Source organism: Tympanuchus pallidicinctus, unplaced genomic scaffold (genome assembly GCF_026119805.1).
Source record: "Tympanuchus pallidicinctus isolate F22 unplaced genomic scaffold, pur_lepc_1.0 scaffold8, whole genome shotgun sequence".
NCBI classification, from domain to species: Eukaryota; Metazoa; Chordata; class Aves; order Galliformes; family Phasianidae; genus Tympanuchus; species Tympanuchus pallidicinctus.
The window spans coordinates 41736646-41762623 of NW_026294802.1; the positions used below are offsets into that span (position 1 = coordinate 41736646).

At 40.3% G+C, this 25978-nt stretch overlaps 2 protein-coding genes across 6 annotated transcripts; one reads left to right on the forward strand and one right to left on the reverse strand.

Moving 5' to 3' along the window:
- Window positions 1-2384: 2384 nt before the first annotated feature.
- On the reverse strand, window positions 2385-6827 carry NDUFA5 (NADH:ubiquinone oxidoreductase subunit A5). Its single transcript, XM_052667811.1, has 5 exons — window positions 6702-6827; window positions 6295-6339; window positions 4180-4296; window positions 3228-3293; window positions 2385-2583 (listed from the first exon to the last, which is right to left on the reverse strand). The coding sequence occupies exons 1-5, from the start codon at window positions 6720-6722 to the stop codon at window positions 2482-2484; spliced, it is 351 nt and encodes a 116-aa protein (XP_052523771.1). The 5' UTR covers window positions 6723-6827; the 3' UTR covers window positions 2385-2481.
- Window positions 6828-6912: 85 nt separating this feature from the next.
- ASB15 (ankyrin repeat and SOCS box containing 15) lies at window positions 6913-24647 on the forward strand. Of its 5 annotated transcripts, none has more exons than XM_052667788.1 (10): window positions 6913-7002; window positions 11839-11977; window positions 13459-13511; window positions 13599-13730; window positions 14162-14320; window positions 16448-16693; window positions 17319-17490; window positions 17866-18436; window positions 18898-19051; window positions 20434-24647. In XM_052667788.1, exons 2-10 carry the CDS (start codon window positions 11865-11867, stop codon window positions 20604-20606), a joined length of 1773 nt encoding a protein of 590 aa, XP_052523748.1. In that variant the 5' UTR covers window positions 6913-7002; window positions 11839-11864; the 3' UTR covers window positions 20607-24647. The 5 variants fall into 5 exon arrangements, with proteins under 5 accessions (XP_052523748.1, XP_052523746.1, XP_052523749.1 ...); XM_052667786.1 differs by lacking the exon at window positions 6913-7002 and adding an exon at window positions 10254-10363; XM_052667787.1 differs by lacking the exon at window positions 6913-7002 and adding an exon at window positions 10286-10400.
- Window positions 24648-25978: the final 1331 nt, after the last annotated feature.

Here is a 25978-nt window from a genome sequence, read left to right on the forward strand (position 1 = left end):
AGAGGGGCTGAAGCCAATGGGATGAGGTTCAACAAGGCCAAATGCCGGGTCCTGCACTTCGGCCGCAACAACCCCAGGTGACGCTACAGGCTTGGGGCGGTGTGGCTGGAGGACTGCGTAGAGGAAATGGACCTGGGGATATTGACTGATGCTCAGCTGAACATGAGCCAGCAGTGTGCCCAGGTGGCCAAGAAGGCCAGTGGCATCCTGGCTTGCATCAGGAACGGTGTTGCCAGCAGGAACAGGGCAGTGATTGTCCCCCTGTACTCAGCTCTGGTGAGGCTGCACCTCGAGTACTGTGCCATTTTGGGCTCCTCACTGCAAGAAAAACATTGAGGCCCTGGAGCGGGTTCAAAGAAGGGCAACAAAGCTGGTGAGGGGTCTGGAGCACAGGCCATATGAGGAGAGGATGAAGGAGCTGGGAATGTTCAGCCTGGAGAAGAGGAGGCTCAGGGGAGACTTTACTGCTCTCTGCAACTACCTGAAGGGAGGTTGTAGTGAGCTTGGAGTCAGCCTCTTCTCTCATGTAACAGTGATAGAACTAGAGGGAATGGCTTCAAGTTATGCCAGAGGAGATTCAGGCTGGATGTTAGGAAATACTGCTTCTCTGAAAGAATGGTCAAGCTGGAATGGGCTGCCCAGAGAGATGGTGGAGTCACCGACCATGGAGGTGTTAAGGAACATTTGGATGCTGTGTTGAGGGAACATGGTTTAGTGAGAACTATTGATGATGGTGGATGGTTGCACTGAGCGATTCTGTGGGTCTTTTCCAACCTTGGTGATTCTGTCTTTAATGCTGGCTATCAAATTTCATCACTAGTGAGACAGTAAGAGACTTCTGCCCTGCAATATAATTCACTAGCTTGTAGGACAGATAATTCATATGACAAACACAGCTTTAGAAGCAGAGTATGTAATGGAATGAGAGCTCAGCTCTCTGTCATGAAAGAATAGAAACAAATTGCAATAGCTGTTACTGCATTTTGCCAGTGTTTCCATCTCAAGAATTTCTAGCCAAAATACTTTGTTTTGGGGTCATCATCATCATCTGACATCATTCACACTCATTCAGGTTTACAATTTTTCAGTATTTCTCATGTGGAAATTGTTTGCAAGTCACAGTGAAGTCCTTTTCAATAATGCCACCTAGTGGCTTTATCTTAGAAGAAACCAGCTTTTCACAAGGCTGAAATAGCTGTCAAAATCTACCAACGAAGTGTAATATTTTCAACTTTTTGAATTGTGGAGAGTTTAAGACTTCTGTGATTTCACCAATAATCAGTGGGAAAAATCCCTCTAAAGTTGCTGTAGAAGTAATTACTGGCACGCAAGCACTACATAGCTTATACAGGCTATACCCAGTAGGTTCTCTTCCACTTGCCTAATGCCCTAATACCTTACCTATACTCATATATCTACGACATAATTAGTCACAGGTAATTAGACAGATGTAAACTGATGGTTCTAAAGTCTGTATATCTATTACAAAGTACGTATGAAACATAATGCACTGGAACTGTCAACCTTTAACAAGCTGCAGATTTTTGTCATACAGCTCATCTTTAAACTTCCATCAACATTATTAATGGCACTGAGAAACTGTGAGCAAAGACAAACTCGCACACTGACCCTGGATCTAGTCTGTCAAACTCAGATTTCTAAAATAGTTTTGAGATTGGAGATGTGTGGCTGGTTCTTCTTTCAAGCATTTAGATGGAAAGAGCACACGTCAACAAAAATCCATTATTTTTTCTTAACAGTAATATTCCAGGTCTGAATCAGTAATATACAAATAAACCAATGAAGTACACACTTATATACAAAACCAAATCCTACACATACAAAATTAGAGTGATGTTAAAATTTTGTGCCACGTATATCATGCTAAGTATGGTAAGCTACCTGAAAATGAAGAAAACCATTCCTGCTTCTCAGCATCTCCCTGAGCCAGAATTATTGCTTATGTGGCCAGTGGAGTCAGCTAGTTTGGGACAGTGATTCAGCTAAAAACTAAAAAACATTATTTTTGGTAAGCCTGACTTGCATTACATCAGATCCCTAATACTGATACCTGCATGGTCATATAGACACTGGTACTGGCTTTACAAAGACAGCAAAAACACACAACCATCAATGGCAGAAAAAGGCAGAACCGTGCTTTTCTACAACTTTGATTTTGATTTCAAATGAAATACCTGTATCTGCTAATATACACATACAGATTATAACCTTATCGTGCACAAATAAGTACCCTGTTAATCAGCAAATGACAAAAAGAAATGAATCAATGGTTGTAAATAAGCTGACTATTCTTAAAGCCATTTTTGCAAGAAAATGGTAGCAATCTTTAGATTGCTGTATATAGTGGACATTAAGACAAAGCATGGTTTTATTAAGTCACTTTTTTAATTTAAAGGTACTGTCAGTAATAGATTATATTTCAACTTTTTTGACTTTCAAGAGGTTACGCCATTTTCAGTATTATATTGGCCATCTCCACTGGTCAGTAGGAGGTTCTTCAACTAGAGGCTCCCATGGTTTCCACTGTAACATTTTTCTTGCCAGGGAAAGCTCATTTTCAGCCTGTTAATAAAGACCATACATTAAACAAATTCTTAAATTCTATACAACTGCCAGAATATGAAACCACCTTTAGTTCAGTTCATCATCTCAATGATGTGCCACTACCTGTCGTAATCAGGGACAATGTCAAATTTTATGTTTAACTATGGTACTTCTTTTCCCCCAAAAGCAGCTTTGTGAATTTAAGATGTGCCAAGTCACCCCCAAATGCCTGCAATCTGTTCACCTCATTCCTAATGACTACTTTATGATAAGCTCATCCCTGACATTCTCCAGTCTATTTGGATTAACCTCCCACATCATCCTGCCATCTTCTGTCCTCTTTTTTTGGTCGATTCAGACTCTGCAAGGTAAGTATGCACAGTATATATATTAGGCATAATAATACAGTAAATGTGAATTATCATGTTCATTTTTAATATGGTCATCCCATTCACTATAGGAAGATTCAGACTCATATATGTATATATATATATATATATACACACACACACACATATATATGTATATACACACACATTTATATGCTGTTTGTTTTGCAGCAGAGGAAAAACGTGGAAAAAATGCCCATATTCTGAACAGCCAAAGGAACGCTAAAAATTACTAACTCAACTTACACCTGATCTTAAGTTTCCCTCTTTTACCTGTACAATGACTTCTTCTAGTTGACCACTATTCAGTTTGTCCTGTAGTTTCTGCACATCAGTTTCCTGAGAATTCAAACAAATAAAGATTTAGCTGTACTGAAAAGTAGAAAGAACAGACACATCATGAAAATACTAATTTGGGCAGATCACACTCCAGCCTTCCTTTATGTTCTTTACAGAGAGAGTGGTGAGGTGCTGGAACAGGCTGCCCAGAGAGGTTGGAGGTGCTCAAGGCCAGGTTGGATGGGGCCCTGGGCAGCCTGGTCTAGTATTAAATGGGAGGTTGGTGGCCCTGCCTGTGGCAGGGGGTTGGAGATTCATGATCCTTAAGGTCACTTCCAACCCTGGCCATTCTGTGATTCTGTAATTCTGTGATTCATTTTTGTGATTCCACAAAACTACCATCTAGTTAGCTGGTTTTTGTCATTTACTTCATTAAAAAAAAAAAAAAAAATCCCTCACAGGTTTCTTATTGGAAACCAAACATCAACCTCTCCATGAGAAATACTAAATTAGAGTACCGCTTAATGACATCCAAACAGGCATTAAAAACTTAGGGCTGCAGTATATAACCTTCAAAGAAGATTCTGATCTTAGGTTTTATAGAGAATATTGTGTAACCTCCTAATAGTTACCTGCTTTCAGACGTGCAGGACAAAGACTGTATGAATGTAACACACCGGTAAGAGGACAGTTTTTGTGCAAATGTGAAAAGCACATACCAGTTTCGTCAATCTTAGAAAGTACTTATTCTTCTAATTTTCACAGGCAATATGGTTAAGAAAGCAATTATTTCTGATGTACCATCAAAGTACTCAAGACTGATTATTTCTGAATTGATATTTCAAAGTCACTTATACTCCTGGAAAACAGTGAGTCGTTCAAAACCCTTTTTGTCATCCTACAAATCTTACCATGTGTAACACTCATGAAACAGCACTGTACTTACTGTTTGCACCAAATTATATCTCTGATTTACAATCTGCTCTGTGTACTTCCTATACGCTGCGTCTTTGGGAATGTTCTGCAGGACAGCAAGGATTTTGGAGTACAGAATTTGCAGGCGCTGAAACAATCACAACACATGGTTAAAATTTACAACCAGAATTATACAATTACCCGTCCCACTAAGCGTGACAGCACTCTATGTTCTGTGTTATAGATAGTTAGGGTATTCAAATGTAAGATTAACAAAATGACCAGGCCTGGAACGCACAGTTCTGTTTTAGAAGGGACTGGGATTTGTCAGAACAAGAAGTTACCACTAGCAGATTCCTTAACTGCAATTTTAAGCATACTTAATGCAAAGTTGAAACAACGAAAGCTGCAGGTCTAGTACTAACCATACTTTTCACAAATCAGACGAACTCACGTTTAAACCAGCTTCTGAAAAATTACTTGAGAAAGATATAAAGAAGCACATAATCTTCCAGAGCATAACTTGTTTTTTTGTTTAGTGATGGCATTTAGCACTTCTTATGCTACAAAGTTCTGAGTGATAAAGCTAAAACCTAAAAATTCTATTGCTGAATTTAAACATAGAGATGAAGGCCAATGAGGATCATGAATAAATTACACTTTTGTCCCTATTGCTGGGTAGCTATCTACCCAAAGAAGAATGGATATCCTGTAAGTTGCATATTGTTCTAACTGGAATACTGCAGTGATAAATACAAAGAAAACACAAAATGAAAGGGGGAATGGCACAGAACCTATACTTGTAAGCACAGCACTATTGATTTCTCTGCTCTAGAAACTGAATCACTGGAGAAAAAACAAAATTTTATCAACTCCACCTAAAAGCCTACCTGACAACACTGTAAACTGCAGTCATTTGTTTATAACAATATCGGTTGCCACAACTATTGTTTGTTACACCGCTCCTAAATATTGGTAGCATTTCTGAAACAGAATTGTTGCATAGTTGGGAATTTCAAAGCTCATGCCTCCACGATTAAGATGTGGCAAACATACTTTCATTTCGGACCCTGGGAGGCAAAAAGCAAGCACCAAACTGCTACACAAATCCCTGAGTGTTGTTCCTGAGAACCACTGAGGTATTGCAGTGCTTGCCATCACAAAGCCCTGAGCCTGCTTTGCAACAAATGGTGCCTATTTAGGGTGAAATCAGCCTTCTCTCTTGGCACAGATAGAAGTTATTTCAGCACTTTTTGGAAACACAGCACAGCGGGGTGGGAAAACACCTGTATGCTTCTGAATTCTGTGGGTGCCATGAGCCAGCAGTGTGCCTTGGTGACCGAGAAAGCCAATGGGATCCCAGGGTGCATTTAAAGGAGCGTGGTCAGCAGGGAGAGGGAGGCGATCCTCCCCCTCTACTCTGGCCTGGTGAGGCCTCACCTGGAGTACTGTGTCCAGTTCTGAGCTCTCCAGTACAAAACAGATATGGCCCTTCTGGAAAGAGTCCAGCAAAGGGCCACAGAGATGATAAAGGGCCTGGAGCACCTCTCTCATGAGGAAAGGTTAAGCGACCTGAGCCTGTTCAGCCTTGAGAAAAGAAGACTGAGAGGGGATCTGATCAATGTACATAAGTATGTGAAGTGCGGGAGGCAAAGGGATGAGGCCAAACTCTTTTCACAAGGACAAGGGGAAACAACAAACTGAAGTATAGGAAGTTCTCCACAAACGTGTGCAAGAACTTCTTCACAGTAAGGGTGACAAAGCACTGGCACAGGCTGCCCGGAGAGGCTGTGGAGTCTCCTTCTCTGGAGATGCTCAAGACCCACCTGGACACCTACCTGTGTAACCTGGTCTAGAGAGCCTGCTTTGGCACGGGAGTTGCACTAGATGATCTCTAGACGTCCCTCCCAGACTCTACAATTCTGGGAACTGGATGTTACATTTACGAAGGACTGCATTTAGAAAGTTCTTCACTTTTACTTTGGAGATTAAAGATAAGTGAAGCACTGGTTCATTACAGCACTTATGACAGAAAGGTTCTGAAATCAGCATTTGCAGCACACACTGCACCTACACGCAAAAACCCTTCACAGAAACGCTCTCGCTGGCGGCACGCACTACGCTGGGAACAGGACACACAACGTACCTCATGGGGGTTTTCAGCCACGGCCAATCCCACGAGCCCAGTGGTCTGCACAAAGCACACACACAACCATTTATTACACCAAAGCCATCGCTTCCACGCCGTTCCGCACCGGCGCGCCGCCCCCACCCCAGCCCTGCCCGTGACGCGAGCCTCTCTCCCGCCCGACGCTGCCACGAACGCGCAGCGTTCCGAGCGCCGCGCTCTGTACAGCCGGCAGCCCGGCGCGGTGACCTCGGCGCAGCGCCGCGCTCCGGGCCCATCGCCACGCACAGGGGCACGCAGCCCTGCCCCCCGCAACCCTTTATCCCACGATGCCCGCTCGTTCCCAGCCCTTCGTTCCGGCGTCCCCGTTCCCTCTCAGAAGAGCGGCCGTAGCCCAGCTAAAAGCCTCATAACTCCTAGCTCACCTTCCTCAGCGCCCCCGCCATAACTGCGCCGCCGCGCTGCTCCACCGGGCGCCGCGGGCACCGCCGCCGACTGGGCCGCTAGGCGCATGCGCGACAGCGCGCGGGCGTCTCAGGTCACCAGTTAGAGGACATAGCGAAGGGCGCTGGACCGCGCATGCGCTGTAGTCGCACTCATCCAAGAGCGGGGCCGCCCTGTATGGCTTTGCGCATGCGCGGTTCGAACGCGGCGTGGCTGTGCGTATGCGTCGTGAGCTAAGCGGGGTGCTGTGCATGTGCGGAGTCGAACGGAAGGAAGGCGAGCGTGCGGCGGGACCGCTGGGGTGCTGGCTCTGGCAGTTACGTTAGTTCTGCCTGTTCTCCGAGCTGTGCTTCTGGCCCTCGAGCACAGCGTTCGCCTGGGGCGGAGCGCGGTCCGAGGGCGGGTGCCGTGGGATGGCTGTGCACCGGTGGTTGGTGTGCTCCACACGGCTGGTGGGAGCAGCTGATCTGTACAGAGTAATAGCTAGCTGTAACTGCTAGGAACTGCACGGTCGTGTGTTTGTAGTCTTCGCTTTGTGTGTTGTTTCCCAACACGGTTTCCAGTGGTTTTTCAGCATACAAGCTCCAGAGCTGATTCAAAGCTCGCTTCATGAGTCCAACAACTATATAAAGCCTTAAAGCTTCAAAAGCGTGTTTGGCCACAGCTGAGAGTGCTCTTCATAGAATCATAGAATGGCCTAGGTTGAAAAGGACCACAATGATCATCTAGTTAAGCTATGTACAGGATCGCCAACCAGTGGACCAGGCTGCCCAGAGCCACATCCAGGCTGGCTTTGAATGCCTGCAGGGATGGGGCATCCACAACCTCCTTGGGCAACCTGTGAACAGTGCGTCACCACCCTCTGTGTGTAAAACTTCCTCCTAATATCTAACCTAAACCTCCCCTGTCTCAATTCAAAACCATTCGCCCTTGTTCTATCGCTGTCCACTCTCGTAAACAATTGTTTCCCTGCTATTTATATACTCCCTTCAAGTATTGGAAGGTCACAATGAGGTCTCCCTGGAGCCTTCTCTTCTCCAAGCTAAACAAGCCCAGTTTATGTCATTCTTCTCCTTGAAATAAAAATGATTTTGTCTACCAAACATGAGATTTTAGTATAGTGACTGTCTTTTAAATATCTGTCAACTTCTGTTATTCTTTCATGAAATGCTTCAGTATTGAGCCCTTGGAGAAGTTTCCAGCATATCAATACTGTTTTTCTACAGCAGACATGTTAAAAAAAAATACCAAATTGGTATGTGTGCATTGGGTAATCAGGTCTTACTAAGGTCAGAAGATTTCTACCTTGCGAATACTCATAAAGTTGGGTAAATATTCTGGGATTTGTTTCATAATACAGTGTGCATATGCCTCTTACGAATTTGCTTCATGGAATTGGTTGGCTAGGAGCTGCAGAATCAAAAGTGAGATTCACTGGAGTAGAATATGGTAAACAGACAATTGCTGAGTTAATGTGTGCGAGAGCAAAAGTAAAAAACCCACCACATTAAGGGACTTGTGATAGAAGAAGATAAATTGGCAATAAAAAGGCGTTTTATGTTATCAGTGGATTTTGGACAAAATAGTATTAATAACAAACTGAAAAGCAAAACAATGCCATGTGTGTCATATTGATATGTGTTAGTTGTGATAGCACCCTAGTTACATGAAGGAAATGAGATGAACATTTAAAATCTTTATGTTCTTTATAGATATTATAAATCTATATATTTAAAATATTTTTCATATATATATTCATATATATATTCCTGTTCTTATCAGCTGTTAGCCAGCAGTTGAGCAGGGCACTGGCACTGTTCATGCCTGTTTCTATTGCACTGTATTTTGAAGGCTCACCACACTTGTCTGTATCACACTAACAGAAATTGCATTTAATAGTATATCATCATTGAATGACTTTCCTGATCTTGCGTCCAAAGATTAGGTGCACGTCACACATTGGTCAAGTTTACAGTTTCACAGTTCTATACACATGGATGAATTACATAGCACAGAAGAGTAATGGAGTTCTGACATTCTGTTCTATCAGAAGTGTAAAATTTCATTGTATCAGATACTTATATTAACAACACGTTGTACATTTATTGTTTCAGCTTGTTTTCCTTCTTGTGTATTCATTTTGGAAAAGATAGTAACAGATCTGATTGAAACAAAAACGAGACTAAGATATCAGTGATATGACTGAGGGAAAAAATGAGCTGGCGGGAAAAAGAAGATCCAATTTCTTCCATTTTCTGGGTACAGTTGTTCTTCGTGTTGCTCCTGGGTTACTGTGTTTTTATATCACTTCTACTTGCACTATAGAATGACGGAATCATAGAATGGTTTGGGTTGGAAAGGACACTGAAGATCATCTAGTTCCAACCGCTGCTATAAGGCAGGGACACCTCCCTCTAGACCAGGTTGCTCGGAGCCCTATCCAGCCTGGCCTTCAATGCATCAAGGCAGGGGGCATCCACAGCCTCTCTAGGGAACCTGTTCCAGTGTCTCACCCTCACACTAAAGAATTTCTTCCTGATATCTAATCTATATCTACTCTCTTCCAGTTTAAAGCCATTACCCCGCATGCTATCACTACGTGCCCATGTAAAAAGTTCATCCCCAGTTTTTCTGTAGGCCCCTTCAGGTACTGGAAGGCTGGTGTAAGGTCTCCCTGTAGCCTTCTGTTCTTCAGGCAGAAAAGCCCCAGCTCTCTCAGCCTGTCCCCATAGGAGAGGTGCTCCAGCCCTCTGATCATCTTTGTGGCCCTCCTCTGGACCAACTTGAACAGCCCAATGTCCTTCTTGTGCTGGGGCCCCAGAGCTGGACACAGTACTCCAGGTGGGTTCTCATGAGAGCAGAGCAGAGATGCACAATCTGCTCCTTCTTTCTGCTGGTCACATTTCTCTTGATCCAACCCAGGATACAATTGGCCTTCTGGGCTGCAAGCACAGATTGCTGACTCATGTTGAGTCTTTTATCAACTGACATCCCCAATTCCTTCTCCTCAGAGCTGCTCTCAAGCCATTCTTTGCCCAACCTGTATGTGCTTGGGATTGCCCTGACCAAGGTGCAGTGCAGGACCTTGCATTTGTGTTCTGTACTGTGTCTCCTGCTTTTTTGACCAATTTCAAGTTATTGAATCTAGACAAGTAGGTGCTATAATTGACTATCATCAAATCTATAAAGCTTTGCGTCATATCAACTTCAGATATAGTGATTACTATTTGGCCATATAATTTGTCAGAATTTACAAATCTACAAATAGTTAAATGCTAAAGCTTCCCAGATTCCTTTTAATTTATGTTACATTTATGTTTATTACAGGATGTTAATGTTATCCTTGACGCCAAGTTGGGAATTACTTTAAGAGTTGTTGAACCAATGAGGGCACAGATAATCTTACTATACCATCCAGACCTCATGTTACATTTGATGAGATTTTAGAGAAGTCATGTGTAATACTTTCCTGTGGGTTGAGTCTGCTTGTGTTACAGTTGTACAAGGTCAGACCTTAATTTATCAAGCAACTGTGTATTTAATTTTAGAAATATCACAGGACACATTAGCTTGCAGGTCTCTATTCCTGGCTGTTCAAAATGCAGGCCCCAGACTAACAGTGGCAAGATAATGGGTTGAAAAGGTGAGGCTATACGTTGTGCTCGCCAATTAGACTAACGGTGAAATCGTTTAAAACTGTAATATTTAATAGACTGAGACCAAACTTAGAATGCTATTTTTTAATTATTATTATTTTTATTATTTTATTGCTGTGAATAACCTCTTTGCATGCCTAAGGGCCTTCTATTTCTAGAGAGAAAAGCTAGGTTTGTCTGGTTTATTTTAAGGATAAGAAATGAGAGTAACATGAACACACGTTATTAACTTTATGTGTTTGAAAATGATAAGTGCTTATCTATGTGTTTAAAAATGATAAGTTCTTGATATGCTTCTTCCAGGGAAAGACTTGGAACACATTATTAGCAGGTTGTTCAGGTGTTTGGGGGTAAAAACAATGACTTGAAGATGGCAAAACTTTTTGGGTTTTTTGTATGCAAAACAATGGCAAGCAATCCCTTTTTTCAGGTAGAAATAGAAAACAATATCAGAATGGTATCAGATTACTCCAAATGTTATTTAAGTAAAATATTCAACATAAAGCAACTAAAATGTAGAGTAAGCATTTGTAATTGTTTCTTGTGACCTAGTGCCGGGTTCTAGTCACTGCCAAATACCCGTAGCTGGCTGGAAGAAATTTTTGCTGCTGAGCTTTTTAGCCTTTTCTCTGCTGCATTGCGTAAGAGGGACACTGCTGCTGCTGCTCTCATGCTGGCTATGCTGCTACACTCCTGTGTGATCCCAGTGGAACATCCACGCTTCTGTCGGACCTCGTCACTTTAGCACAGCGTATTACCAGCAGTGATATAGCAAATCAGGCTCTCAAGGCATGTATAGACCTCTAGCTATGTGTCCAGCACTTGTGCTGTGGTGAGCCATTTACATTCTACTTACTCTGCCATGTCAGTCATTTGCTACCTTACTAAATTTACCATTTTACAATATACTATTAATTTTTGTGTGATAATTTGAAAATGGCACACACAACAATTTTGAAACACTGCATACTTAACACCTTCCTGGCTAAGTCTGTGTTGAAGCAGAGCTCTGGGTTGCCTGTGGCATTATCAGTTCTAGGGATTACAACAAAGCAGGGGATAGCTGGCAAAATGGGCATGAGAGTTGTATGACCAGAAAAGAGCTACACATTTAGATGATGACTAATTTCTTCCCCTAATTGTGTGGAGATAAAGTGGAGGTAGAAAAGCAATATATATATATTTAAAATAGAAGAATTTTCTTGCTGTCCTGCATTTGAGTATCCTACAAGCTGTTCTGTGCTCTTAATCCCTCTTGGAATAAGTGAAGTTGGATGGTATGATCAACTTGCAGGATTAAACCATTTGTGAACGTTTGTGAACAATAGAAGCAAAACTCAATAAGATGCTGTGAAATTAAATTGATGGAAACAGTTTTATTATTTAAAACAAAAACAAAAACAACAACCTTAAGTAGTGTACTAATCCTAACCAGTATATTTTTGTGTGTATTTCAAAACAGCATATGAATATGATTTGCCATAAAAAATGATGGATGAAAGTGAAGATGTGGTCGAAAATCTGCTCACTGAGTATGCCATACAGCTTAGCATTCAAGAATCAAATGCAGCCAAACCACGAATGTCCAGCTTTAGTGACAGGTACTGTGAATTCAGAGGTTATGCCATAATTTTAGTGTTTTGTGATACTGACATTTAGTGCTTGATATTGTCCTTAAAGCAGTTCTCGGTTTGGCTGTTATGTGTTTTGCTCAGTGAAACACTGCCTGAAAGAATAAACAAAACAGAAACTTGTTAGTGAACTTCTCTGTACTCACTCAATTTTCCCCTGTGCACTCGGGAATCTAGACGTACAAGAAAACTGCAAACGAGAAAACCAAAAGATCCTACAAAAGTGTTCAGCAAGAGTTCAGATGTGACATTAAATTAGACTGACTGAGTCCTTTGATTGATGATTGATGATGAAAATCATCTCCCTGGCATCACGAGGGGCTCTGTGCTGGAGACAAAGCTGAGATCCAGAGCAGGCTTCTGCTCTGCTTTGCCATCTGGAGCAACCCATCTTCTGGAGTTGCAGAGATGTTAAGGGAGACGGGACTCACTTGGTAAAGTAATACTTCCCGTAGCTTTTTAGACCATTCTTGTGAAAAGGTACACATGAAACAAAAACGAACTTTCTCTAAGCGGAGAGGTTCTTTGGCAATAATCCCATAAACACATATTGTAGGTTGATCTATCTTGGGACTGAAAGGGATATCATAGAATGGCCTGGGTTGAAAAGGACCACAATGATCATCTAGTTTCAACTCCCTGCTGTGTGCAGGGTTGCCAGCATCCAAAACCTCCTTGGGCAACCTGTTCCAGGGCATCACTACCCGAGATGTAGAACTGTAAGTCTGGGAGCACTGTCAGCCTTAATTTCCTGTGGGATCTCATGAGAATTTGACTCTTGGTCATCAGTGTTTGCGTGAATCTTCCTTTTCACTTGGCTGCTCCTTTTTTTTTTTTTTTTCTTCTTTTTAATCTAATCTAGTTTTTAAGTTTAACCTATTCTGGTTTTTTTAAGATACTCAGTGTACTAGCAGAAAGCAGCATTTAACTTCTGTTTATGGAGGTTTGAGTAATACTGTTAAAAAAACTGACAGTTGTTTTTCAGGGAAAACTACATAATTGACATAATCAAACTCATTCATTAACAGATATTGACATTCTGATGCCATCATGTATTCATTTGCTGCATAAAGTTTCTGAGTCTGAGGGGCTCATTTCTGTACTGTGTGGCAAATACGCCTTTTAAATCCACAGAATTCTTTACCAAATTCAGAGCTTTGTCAGAGCAGTTCACAGCTCCTCCTGGAAACAGCCACACCAGGGGGGATAGGGGAAGGGACACAAGGCTGCTCAGGAAGCCAGGCAGGACCTGCACCTCCCTTGAGAACTTTGGCTACTCTGAAGGTCCTTGGTACAGGTGTAACTTAAGAGATCACAAGGCTAATGGGGACTATAGATGATATATAAAGGAAAGTTGGCTCAGATGAGAAGCTCATGGAAAATATTGAATAAATAATGTAATGTATTTACTATGTGTTTGTATTTTCTATTTTCTGTTCTCTTTTGGGTAGTTTTGTGCCACCTAGTGAAGAAAACAGGAAAATTGTAACAGCCATAAAGGAAGGTAAAACCCCTTCTGTCCCTTTGTGAAACTGTGCTCTCCTCATAAAATTTTTCAACTGCATCTCACTTATCTGTTGGATTTCTTAAGGTCAGATATTTGGGCTCCAAGATCTTGTGAAATGGAAATATGCTTTGGATGAAGCTGATGAAAGAGGATGGTTTCCTCTGCACGAGGCTGCAGCTCAGCCAATTCAGCAAATATTGGAAATCATTTTAGATGGTGAGTAAATGAGGATGTCTCATGGGACAGAGGAAGTAGCAAAGAAACAGAGAACAAAAAGCCAGACATGGACAACAACAGGCTAGAACTGATTACTAAAGAAGCATGAAGAGATCCTCTATGAAGCATCTTACAGATGTCATTTACATCTCAGGCAAATTTTATTTTTGGGATGTTACATCAATTTACACTAGGAAAGAGCTTGAAGTCTTATTTAATGCTTTGTTCAGAATCCTACGGAAATAACATAGCTAAAATGAATATTCAGTATTCAGTCTGGAGGTACAAGTTAGATTAAGATAAACATAATTACAAGCAATTTTCATAAAGATTAAAGACTTAAAGCATCTAAGGACTGCTGGTTTACATGTGTGCATTTACAGCATTGCGCTTTAAATTAGTTTTGTGTTTCCTCACTTTCTTACTTCTAGCATCGTATAAAACAATGTGGGAATACAAAACATCTGATGGAGAAACACCACTAACTTTGGCAGCCAAAGCTGGCTTTGTGGAAAACGTCCGAGCGTTGCTGGAAAAAGGAGTTTGGCCCAACACCACAAATGACAAAGGCGAGACTCCGCTCCTGATTGGTAACTGCCTCCTTTCCCTGTGCTGCAGCCCATCCACTTCACCAAACTGACACAGCTGCTTCGTCAGACTTGAGAGCCAACCCTGACAAGGGGAAGTTAGCTCCATTTCTGTGAATCCTTGTCAGTGTGTGTAATTCTTACTCACTCCAATACTCTGTTGGGCTGTTTTGCTGGCTGTTGGTAGATGAAGTGAAATGTACCCAGTGTTCACTTCAGCGTTAATTTTACTGAAGTCATTCCTGAGTTGCATGTAAAGATAATCCTGAGAATGCAACCTCTGTTTTGTTTGAGGCATCTTCTCTGTGTCTTCAAATGCTGTAAGGCCATTAGCAAGCTGTCCATCTTAAAGTTTAAGTCAGGTACAAGAACAAGCCGTTACTTTAACTTGAACGTGCTTTCTGTGGAGGTCTGGAGGTTACTGAAGATTTTTATATTTTTTGGATGGTTTCTTCAAGAGTAGAACGGCATTTTCGATTGCAAAATCTCCCATCTCGTCTCCCTTCCTTCTTGCACTGAAAGCAAGCTCGTACTGCATTTCTAAATAACACTCCAATCTCAAGAAAGCTGATTCTTTGTAAGATTTTATGCTATTGGTAGACTTAAATGAGCATCGTTGCACGTGGGCAGCTTAGCAGATATCAGCTTCTAGTTGCTGTTGAAAGCCAAATATCTCCATTCTTCTGAAGAGAATAAATCTCTGAGGTTAATGCAATTCTCATGTATACATCAAATTACCATTATACTGCATAATGAACTGCAATATATATTACAATAGCCAGTATTAAAATCTTAAGTTCTATGAATTTTTGATAAGTCGATAAGTTAACATTTTAAGGCTCTGAGGCTTTTCTGAAGCTTTCCTTTGGGGTTTCTTGCTTTCCGTTGTTTCAGCTCTTTTCAGTAATTTTAAGTCTATAACTTTTAAGTTATTTTCAGTTCTTGTTTTAATGAAACTTGGAAAGAATAATTAGGGCAGATGTAAAAAGAATTCCCCTTATAGTGGTAATTTATTTTCCTAAATATTTCTCTATACAAATTCCTGGAAATGAGGCTTGGCAGATGTGAACTGTTTATGTGATGCTTTTTGTGGTTTTGTGCCACTTAAAGCTGAGAACGTGGACGCAGGTATTGCTGTGCATCACACATTTTAGCCTTAGTGAAATAGAGAACCAGATGTTTAACACTTAATAGATGATGTTGAGAGCTGAAAATCACCTAGCTTCCCTTTTTAATTCTAAAATTCTGAATTGAAGGGCTCTTCAGTGTAAAGATAAATGCTGAAAAAAAAATCTAGCGTGATAATTTCTACTTCCCACTGTGTTCAGTAATGCTTCTCTTCTAAGCAGATGCAAGTAATTATGAAGACTTTTGCTTCATAAAAACCTTCTTACATGTTTAAAAGGACATTCACTGAAGTTAAATTTGCTAACCCTGACCTTTCTCACCTGCCTTGCCAGTCAGAGAAGAGATCTGCTATTCCAAAAGATAGTTCAGATGTGAGATTAGACTACTATCTGGATCACTGTTTTATATGTGGATAATTTGCAGGTGTAGTTATATATGGAAATTTCGAACTTAGCACGTCAGAAGGTCAGAATATGGGATAGCAGATGTCAATGTTGTTTTGGCTGATAACAGCCACTGAATACATGCTAGGATTAGAGCTACCAGATGACTAAATCACAACTGAGATTTTCAGTGGATACTGTAATGTTGGCATCAATTTTACAAGTAAGGACTATTGTCTAATACTTTATTGTTTTTATTGTTGCTTTTCCTTGCAATTGATCTGATGCCACTTTTGTCTTCCATATTCCTAACTGATATTTCTTACAGATTAAGATGGTTTAGGCAAAGAACCTGATAAGGACTACTTCTTATACACTAAACAGCATATGAGAGGCATTATCTGTGACTACGAGCTTGAATTTCCCATGCAGCTCACATCATCATTGATTTACCATTGAATTGGACCCCCAGATTCCTAGGACTGCAGGTCTTTTGAATTTCCTCATATTAGTACAGAAGAAAAAAATTCTCTAAACTTACTGGATATCTTTAAATTTCAAGACAACGTGCTTGAAAATATAATAGTATTTTTTTTTTCCCTTTTTTAATATCTTCAAGCTGTAAGAAGTGGTTCTTTTGAAATGGTCTCTACTCTGATTAAACACAACTGCAGGATCCACCAGCCATGTGTAAAACGTTGGTCCGCAATGCATGAAGCTGCAAAACAGGGACGCAAAGATATTGTTTCTCTTCTTCTGAAGAACGGTGGAAATGCGAACCTTAAGGATGGGTATGGAGTAACACCATTAGGTGTTGCTGCTGAATATGGTCACTGCGATGTGCTGGAGCATCTCATTCATAAAGGTATGTAGCCACCACGTAAAAAAGAATTGAGATTCTGCTCTGGCATGCATCGTGCCTGGTTGCTGGGGTGTTCTAGAGTGGTAATGGAAAAGGAGAGAAGTAGGAGCGATGAATGATTAGATTTGGTTTCTTGGAAAGAAAGGAAGCATATATGAGCATTCCTACTCTACCATAATCCATGTCAAAGGAATGATGGAGTTGATACCAGTCAGTTTCAATCAAGGAGGGACCTACAGCTACTGTCCTACTTTTCCTTCTTCTACTTGCTCCTGTCCCATTTTCTTCATCTGTTTCATTCCTTTCTACAGTGTACATAATTATATTGATACTAATTGATGCAGTTAAATATTTATTTAAATAGACTAGGCTTTTGAAAACCCTCAGTTATAACCCTTGAGGCCTAAGCAGACCCCACCCAAGTGAGGGTGTTCATACATCTGGATTTATATCTATACAAGATTTCTTTTTGCCTTTAAAGGCTAATTTTGTCACAAGAAATGTTTGTTGTTTACATAACGTTTTAATATAAATACGTTTAAAAATATGAGGGAGAATATTCTGGGCTTGTTTTTATGTTGATCTGAAAATCAATTTGGATGTAATTCTAAACTCTCTATCCTTCAAGGTGGTGATGTCCAGGCCTTAGCAGATGATGGTTCATCAATACTATTTGAAGCGGCAGGAGGAGGAAATCCAGACTGCATATCGCTTCTTCTGGAATATGGAGGAAGTGGCAACGTGCCCAATAAGGCAGGACTGCTTCCCATACATAAGGCAGCTTATGAGGGGCATTACCTGTGAGTATGAGTTTGTACTTCACATTCTCTTTAAGATATAGTGTGCCTGAGGGTCACGCTGAAGAACACTGTTAAACATGAAAATGTACAGACCACTTGTATTTCAGAAATGGCTACGTCGCATCAACTTGAATCAACTTCTAGGAGTTATTTTAGCAGAAACAAAAGAAAATGTAAAATATACTGCTTTAGAGCTAAGTGAAAAGCGCTGAAATATCTTAAAGACAAGGTTCCATTTGATACTTCCTGAACAGGTGCTTCTGTGTTAGGATTTTCCTGTGTGAAGTGTCTATTTGGTAAATTAACATATAGCTGTGTGGTGGTCATTTTCTTCATGCAGAGGAGTGATGCCTTATTGTCTTCACTGTTTTTTAGGGTCCTGAAGTATCTCATTCCAGTCACATCCCAAACTGCAATCCAGAAAAGTGGGATAAGCCCTGTTCACTCAGCTGCAGATGGCCAAAATTCACAGTGCCTAGAGCTCCTTATTGAAAGTGATTTTGATGTCAATACTGTCTTGGATGATCACATCTCAAATAGTTATGATGATGAAAGGAAAACTGCACTCTATTTTGCTGTTTCTAACAATGACATTCTTTGCACTGAAATATTACTGAAAGCTGGTGCAAATCCGAACAAGGATCCTTTAAACTGTCTTCTTGTGGCAGTAAGAGGTGGTAACCACGAAATAGTAAGGCTGCTTCTATCTTATGGAGCAAATGTCAATTGTTACTTTATGATGGTTAATGATACGCATTTTCCCAGTGCCATCCAGTATGCCTTGAATGATGAGGTGATGCTAAGGCTGTTACTGAATCATGGATACAATGTGGAGTTGTGTTTTGACTGTATGCATCAAGATGTCTTCGGAAATTCTTTTGTGTGGTCAACTCCAGAGGAAGAGATTCTCCCAGGGTGGACTTCTTCTGTAATAAGGGATAATCCAGTAAATACATACCTTCCTTCTTTTTGCTTTCTTCTTCCCATTAGCCAGCTTTAAAAATTCCATATTATTGTGCAGAATTAAGCATATACTTGCAAAATCCTCTTAAAACAACCTAAAAAACTCAAACAGCTATTTTTCATTTTTGATTCTGAGATAGGGAAAATTATTTATGTAGAGTGATTTAGTTTGGTACCTGTACATTAGAGATTTAGTAAGGAAGATTTACGAAACTGCAAATCAGGCTATTGTTATTTCAGTTCCGGTCCAAACAAAGACTAGATCACAAAGACTAAGCATGGAAGCAAATGTAAAGTAATTTACATAAGCATCCATTCATAGCTATTAAAGCTCATTCCTAATACTTTGTTTTAATTACCTTTTGTAATTGCTTTACAATGTGTTATTTTGGCATTCCACTGCACATATTTTGAAATTATTCTTTGATATGCTTTCTCTTTCAGTTCTGTGACTTCATCTCTGTTCCGTGGTTGAAACACTTAACAGGAAAAGTTGTTCGTATTTTTATAGATTACATGGATTATGTTCCACTATGCACAAAAATTAAGTTTGTTCTAGAAACACAGAAGGAATGGGCAGAGATACGTCAGATATTGGGTAAATATCTAACTTCCAAATAATTATGTTATATTTTATTACAGGAGACTGTAATTGCTTTTACCAGGTCATATTAGTCTAAAATGCAGTAGCAATACAAGTGTGTACTAGCTTAAGAGCCAGGTTGTGTCTGTCATCCATTTCTCAGATTGAGACAGATCTGTCTCGAGTTGCCACTGGTCACAGTTAATTGGACTGGAATATAAGTGTGAATGAACCTGCTGTGCACCTTACCAGTCTCCTGTGGAATGTCAGTGGTGTGTGGGAAGCCTCTTCAATTGTGCAAGACCATTGGGGTACTTCTCATCCTCCACATGAAGCATTACAGTGCCAATCATTGCACAGCTATGAAACATATTTTTTATGGAGGAATATTGCTGATACTTTATCTTTTTTTTCCTCCATTGATCAGCCAAGTCTATTAATCATTCCAGCATTATCATAAGAGCGTGTTTCAGATGCTGTTATGTTCAAGATGAGAGATGTTGACAATGAGTTACCATCACAGTGTACCATCAATTCCTGATTGACAAGATCTACATTTAGAGTTGCCGTTCAGTAATTAATACTTCTATATATGCTTTCTCTTTTGAAGCTCTACAACCTAGTTTAGATATTTTACAGCAGGTGGCACCAGAAATAGGTTTCATCCACCTTGACTTTAAAAAGTTGAGAAATAAAGGAAAAGCTCTCTTTGCAGGAGCTAATTGTATTTGATGGTTGTTTGCAGTTTTTTAATAGAATTTTGTTCAACATCAATTATAAAGGAGAACAACATTTAAATTTTAATCTGGCATTTGATTTTATTTTGATGTTTTATACTGGCATGCAGAGGAAGTTTTTTTTATTTAGTTTTAGTGTCATAGGCACATCAAAATAATTTTGTTGTCTTAACTATAACAGGTGCGTTGAAAATTATTGAAGTGTTCAGGAAAGCTAAGTCAAACCAAAATCTTCCAGTGATGTGAAGTCTGGTAAGAAGTTTTGGTTTAGATCCAAGCACTGTCTGGTCTCAGTGCCTTATTTCTGCTCTACTGAGCAGAAATGGAAGTGCCAGGTCATTTGCACAGCTGGTTTAAACCTGCAAATTTTTTCAATATACACAGAGAGAAAGGAGAGATCATTTATCAGTTACCATTGATTACATTAAATAATGTCCAGCTTTGGTGACATAGCACGGTGTGCATATTTCTAAAAAGGAGGAATGTAGTGTTAGGAGAAATCCAAAAGAAGTTTGATTAATATCAACAGCATGTAACATCACATATTCAGAAGCGGCAAAATCATGCCCAAAGGTAGATTTTGATATTAATTTTTTTAGGGCAATCAGTCATCAGCCATAGTTAACAACATTGTTATTTCTCTCTCACTATTATTTTCAGACAATCCTCGCCCATTGAAACATCTGTGTCGCCTGAAGATACGTAAACTCATGGGGTTGTGGAGACTGCAGAAGCTGTCATCCATGAAGAAGTTTCCCCTTCCACCAGTTCTCCAGAACTACATCCTATATAAAGAATATGATCTGTATGGAAAAGAGATACATTCAGAATAGTTTTTAATAACAACTGTGCACTATTTTAATTTCTTTTCTATTTTCTACTGTCTGAAGATTTGCTTGATGATTCTATGATTCTATGTTTTATATATGTTCACAACATTCTGCTATGTATTGTAATTAGTTCTTTGATGGGCACAAATTTTTCTTCAAACCTAGTATGTTTTAACACAAGATTGTACTTTTCAAATCTAGGCTAAAATCACAATAAGAGCACTATAATAATTATGTAGAAAAGAATCACTCTAAATGGGAATGTGGATGAATAAAAGACAAAAGATTTTCCTGGTAGTCTTCCCTGTGAGGATGATAAATGCACACTCATCTTAGCTTGTGGCATGAGTTCATGTAGAAAAGAGAAGAAATGCCTAATTTAACTTGGTAAGGAAAATGAAACCTCTAAATGCAGTTCTCTGACATGTAATTGGCAGGAAATACAGCACATTTCGTATCTGGAAAATCATTATTCTATTATAAAATTCCCCAAACACTTCAAAGAGTCTTTTTAGCTATTTTTACCAATCAGTGTTCCCAGGTACATCTACTTGTCAGTACAGTATGTCAGCATAGAAAGTTTTAATGCCCAGCAAAGATTGAGGGACATCAGGCTTCTTTAGAAAAAGAGTAGATTCTGACTGGCAAACCAAGCAGGAAATCAAGTAGCTTTTCCCCTTAGTTGAGAAATGGTACAATATCATAATTTAATCATGATTCCTACAGAGATTTGTCAGTTCATTTCTCAACCAGACTAAACAAGACCCTTAGTCACATACTGCGATATACTTGGCAGCATGTTTCTGTGCGTGCCCAGAATAAAACACATCTGACTAAATATCCTTTATATTATTCCATTAAAAGTGGATTCACTTGTTCTTTTGCTACACATACACACACACACAAGATCAGCCGAAGCATCCTTCTGCCCCATTCCTTAGGCTGGCATTCCATGTTCTCCAGAGTGTGTGCTTGGCGTATGTAACTTAACACCTCAATCAGAATTGAAAAATTCCCCTCCCCAAAGCAGATGTATCAGTCATTTGTGGGTCTGTCCTTTCTCACAATATATTTACAGGATAAAATGGAAGAAGTGAAGATTATTGGTCAAGGACATGAAGAGTGTTATGAAAGAAGGCTTAGTTGTTGCTTCTGCTCTCACTAGAGCTAATCCTCATCTGAATTTCCAAGACCCATCCTCTGTTGCTTTGCCAGACATTTTTACTAGGATAAAGAGAAAGAATTTGGTTATTTGTGTGAAATCTCTTGGTATCTGGCAGACACACTGAGTCACTGCCAGCAGGATGTCCCAGGTGGTGGATGGCTCCACACATGGCCTAAGGCTGAACGCGCAGTGAAACCAACATGGCTGTCCGCAGGCAGGGCTCCCCAGGCCAACTCATCTTGGGCACACCGATCTATGAGCTGGTTTCACTGTGTGGGGATTTCTAAACAGAAATAAGGGCTTAATAAGACTTAAATAGTGGTAGTTTCTGAGAATCCAGTGACCACAACGTGCGGATCTGAACGGTCACATATTTGATACTGTACACTGCAACCAGTGAAGGAAACATGATCAAATGAGCTTTAGATGAGAGGCTTAAGACCCCTTCTGTGGTGAGAGCCAAATTCCATTAGTAATTCTAGTTCATAGACCAAGGTTTATATTTAGGGCTCTATACACGCCTCAGGCAATAGTTACACTGCCTCTGGCATCAGAGCATTCAGCTCTAGGGCAAAGTATTGCCTGAAATGTTTAAAATATCATGGACTGCTCCATAAAATATCATTAGGTAAGATAAAAGACCTTATTGTGCTTATCTTATTAACGATATATCTGGGCCATTTTTGTTATTTGTCATCCTGTTGCCACAATACTGTGGCATAATCCTGTGTTAAAGTTTTTCTTTCCCTCAACATTGAAGATGCCAATTTATCAAAGACTTCCCCCTCCCCTCAGCTCTTAAAGGAGATTTAACATTATAGCAAAGTATCTGGAATGCCTCCAAGGTGCCTGTGGTCTGAATGGAGAAGCAAGGGGCAAAACTGTGTTTTAAATGGAATATGAGAAGAGATATATGGATACAGAAAGGAAACTATTTAGTTTGTGCCATGCTTTTGGCAAGTTAGGAATTGAACACAAGCCTTTTGATTCCCATGTTTTAGATCGAGAGCACTGAACGTTTGTGGGGTTGAATATGTGCTAGTGAGAGCAGGAAATGTGTGAAGAGAAGTGAGGGCAGCAGCCCCAGCTGAGAGAAGAGATTGCTAAGAAAAAACAACTCCTTTTCCTCTCTATTTGAATACTGATTGAACCTTTGTAAAGCTGGATTTTCATTTTCTCTGCTATATGGATGTGTCTTATTGGGTGTTCCATCCCAATCCAATTCCATAGCATGTCTACCCTATGGGCAACACTGGCTAGACATAAATAAATGTCCTGGCTTTGATTCAGGCATGCTCTGGGGTAGGGACTCTGATCAGTTGGGGCAATGCATGAAATTAGTGATATCATTTGGGCTCTGTTTCTCTTAAAATCTGACAGAAACAGCTGCACCAGGCTGATAAGATCTCTGAGGAGCCAGGCATTCAACTGCGGTTACATCAGCCTTTCCAGCACCAGTGAGATGGACTTTGTAGCTGTGTTTTCATAGCTTGGTGTAGGACCAAACCACAGCCATGAGTTATAGGACTAGCTATTGCCTTTAGAGCCCGTAATGTTGCTTATGCCTTCTGTAAAACTTCCATGCACTGGCTACCATCTAATCTTGGATGCTGGCAGGGCAGATCCTTGCTCTGCATATCAAGTGGGGGACAGTTTTACTGTTTCTGTGCAGGTGTCAGTGTTCTGGCTTGGGCTCTCCGTGCCTGAGCTGCCTTTACTCAGATCATTTCTGATAGCATGCAAGCCATGCATGGAGAAACTGTCACAATGTAGTGCTCTTCTGTGTCTACCTTTGGTTAGGTAAAGGGATTTTCCTAACCCTGATTTGAGATAGAAAAAGGCTTCTAAAATAGCCAACCACTTAGCTATGGTTTGCATGGGAGAAAAGTGGTGTAAACTCATGAGCGCGTATCTCTGTAGTAGAACAGGTCTCACCTCTTTAGGTTTTTCCAGAACTCCTTTTAATATGAACCTGGTCATCAGTCTCTTTACCTCTGTCTTCTTCTGTGTAGCCAGCTTTACCTCTCTGCTGTACTCAGCCACAACTATAGTCTGCCTGTTGAGTCAGTCCATTTAAAGCCTTCTTCCCACCTTCTTATTTTGTTATTCATATGAGCCTTAGCTCTGATAGATCTTTGCTCAAGAAGTTGATATTAGGAAAAGTAATACCAGCCAAAGTAAATTTCAGCCTTAATGGCTCTATTCTGTCTTATTCTCTGCCTTCCTTTCCACTGGAAATCATTTGTTTAGGATGCAGGAATTAAAACTGGAATGTTGTCATCCAAGTTTTCTACCCTTCGGAGTCTTTTTTTGCACCTAGAGATAACGATCTTGATTAAAAAACACACCCTCTGTCTCCAAATGCTCAGAACAGTCTTCAAAGAAATCCATTCTAATCCTTTACCAGGACAAATGCTGAACAGATCGGAAAGAAGCAAATGGGCAACTGCACCAAATTACTGTTTAAATATTTAAAGGTACATATTGCAATGGGAAACATTTTCTCTCTGAGTTATTCCCTTAAGTGTCACTCACATCAGCAAAAGAGGTACTTAGATTAGGGGGAATATTCCCCGGGTAACTTACGTTTTGTGATTTTCCTGAAAAGCTGGAAAAATGCATGGTTAGTAGCTAAAAGGCTGATATGGTATTGTGGCTCTGGTGACATGTACAGAGTATTTAATTTCATTTTCAGAGTCCACATTTTCAGTAGAAATCTCTACAGTTGATCAAGTCTTAATGCAAAGCCAATGACTTCTCAGTGACACTGCATATTGTGTGCATGGTAGACACGGTGCCCGGAACTCCTAACGTCATTAATATGGCCTATTTAAAAATAGACATAAATAAAGAGAATAAAAAAGAGAATTTACTTCCTACTGTTGCTTGTATTTCATTCCTTATTATTTACATCATTTGTTTATATTGCTAACACACTGTTAAAAATACTCTGACATAAAAATAAGGAAATGCTAATTATAGAAGCGCATGTGTTGCTCCTTGAGTGTAAAGAAATAGAGGTGTTTGGTTTTTTCATCTGAAAGGCAAATGGTAGGTTTGGCTAAGCTACACAGGAGAACTGGGCCTTTGGCATTCCACAAAGATTAAATCCATGCACTTTCTATAATTACTTAAAATGTAATAGCTGCATACTCTCATCTGGACATATGACTTACAGTATATTTACAAATGCTGTAAGTATTGTGAGGCTTACACTGACAGATGTTATATGTTTTGGCATGCTTTTGGGGGAAGAATAATCTGACTATAGCTGCCTAAATAGTATCCCATGGAAATTAAAAACTGCTTTATCTGTGTTCAAGTGCACCTCTGCTCCTTTCTCTGCAATGCAGCGCCCTCTACTTCCTGCCCCAAACCATTGAGTAATATTGCCCTGTAATTCTACACAGCCAGAATGTCTGTACATCAGTAGTGAGTGAAATGATTTCTATATATAGCTTGTAAATCTGTTGGCAATGTTTGTAAAGCACGCCAAGATTCTTTGGAAAGATAGGAGCAGCTACATGAAAGCAAGAGCATTAGGATCATCATGGTGTACAAAGCAATTTATCTTTTTGGGGCGGCTGAAACTGGTGCTGGGGAAGTGGTCACTCATTAGAGATGTGGAGAAGAGCTTACACTGAGCAAAACTGTGGCAAGAATAGTTTGTGCTGACAGAGATAAGCAGGTTCATCATGCCTTTTCCTTTTCTTTTTTTTTAATCAAAGGCTGGGGATTTTGTTAGTCTGAAAATGTTTTTATTTGCACCTGGATGAATTTTTTTCCCTGATGCTTCCCAGCAGCCAGGTTTACCTCTTGAGTCCCCTTTCAAGACACATCAGCACTACCAGAACCCATTCATTTATTTTCTGTGACATGTATTTCTATGACTGTTCTGTCTTCTGGATAAGTACAAGGCAACCCAACACTCCTACCATCAAAATACATTAGATTAGGGGTTGCCCCGTGGCTTGTGGTATGTGATGTTCTCCAGACTTCTGGTTGACTTCCCAGCAGCTGATATTCCCACCTGCTGTTTTCAAAACGAATCTGAGCAGCAAGGCAGTCCACGTGCACACATTTTTGAGTGAAAGCTGATCATTGTTTGTGATGGGACTGAGTTGTTAAGCTACAATCGGGACCTGGAATCTGCCCTCATATTGGCCTTAGGGTGTGCTGCCAGGGGTCAGCAGGAAAAATCTGTCGTTGA

What these genes read in the sequence shown, in the direction of transcription:
- NDUFA5 (XM_052667811.1), bottom strand. Translation starts at nt 6,722, where the DNA reads ATGGCGGGGGCGCTGAGGAAG. An exon ending in GATATAATTTGGTGCAAACA is followed by an intron (nt 3,294 to 4,179) that starts GTAAGTACAGTG and finishes TTGAATTCTCAG; the next exon opens with GAAACTGATGTGCAGAAACT. An exon ending in TAGAAGAAGTCATTGTACAG is followed by an intron (nt 2,584 to 3,227) that starts GTAAAAGAGGGA and finishes CTTTATTAACAG; the next exon opens with GCTGAAAATGAGCTTTCCCT.
- ASB15 (XM_052667788.1), top strand. Translation starts at nt 11,865, where the DNA reads ATGATGGATGAAAGTGAAGATGTGGTCGAAAATCTGCTCACTGAGTAT. An exon ending in GGAGCATCTCATTCATAAAG is followed by an intron (nt 16,694 to 17,318) that starts GTATGTAGCCAC and finishes CTATCCTTCAAG; the next exon opens with GTGGTGATGTCCAGGCCTTA. An exon ending in GCTTATGAGGGGCATTACCT is followed by an intron (nt 17,491 to 17,865) that starts GTGAGTATGAGT and finishes ACTGTTTTTTAG; the next exon opens with GGTCCTGAAGTATCTCATTC.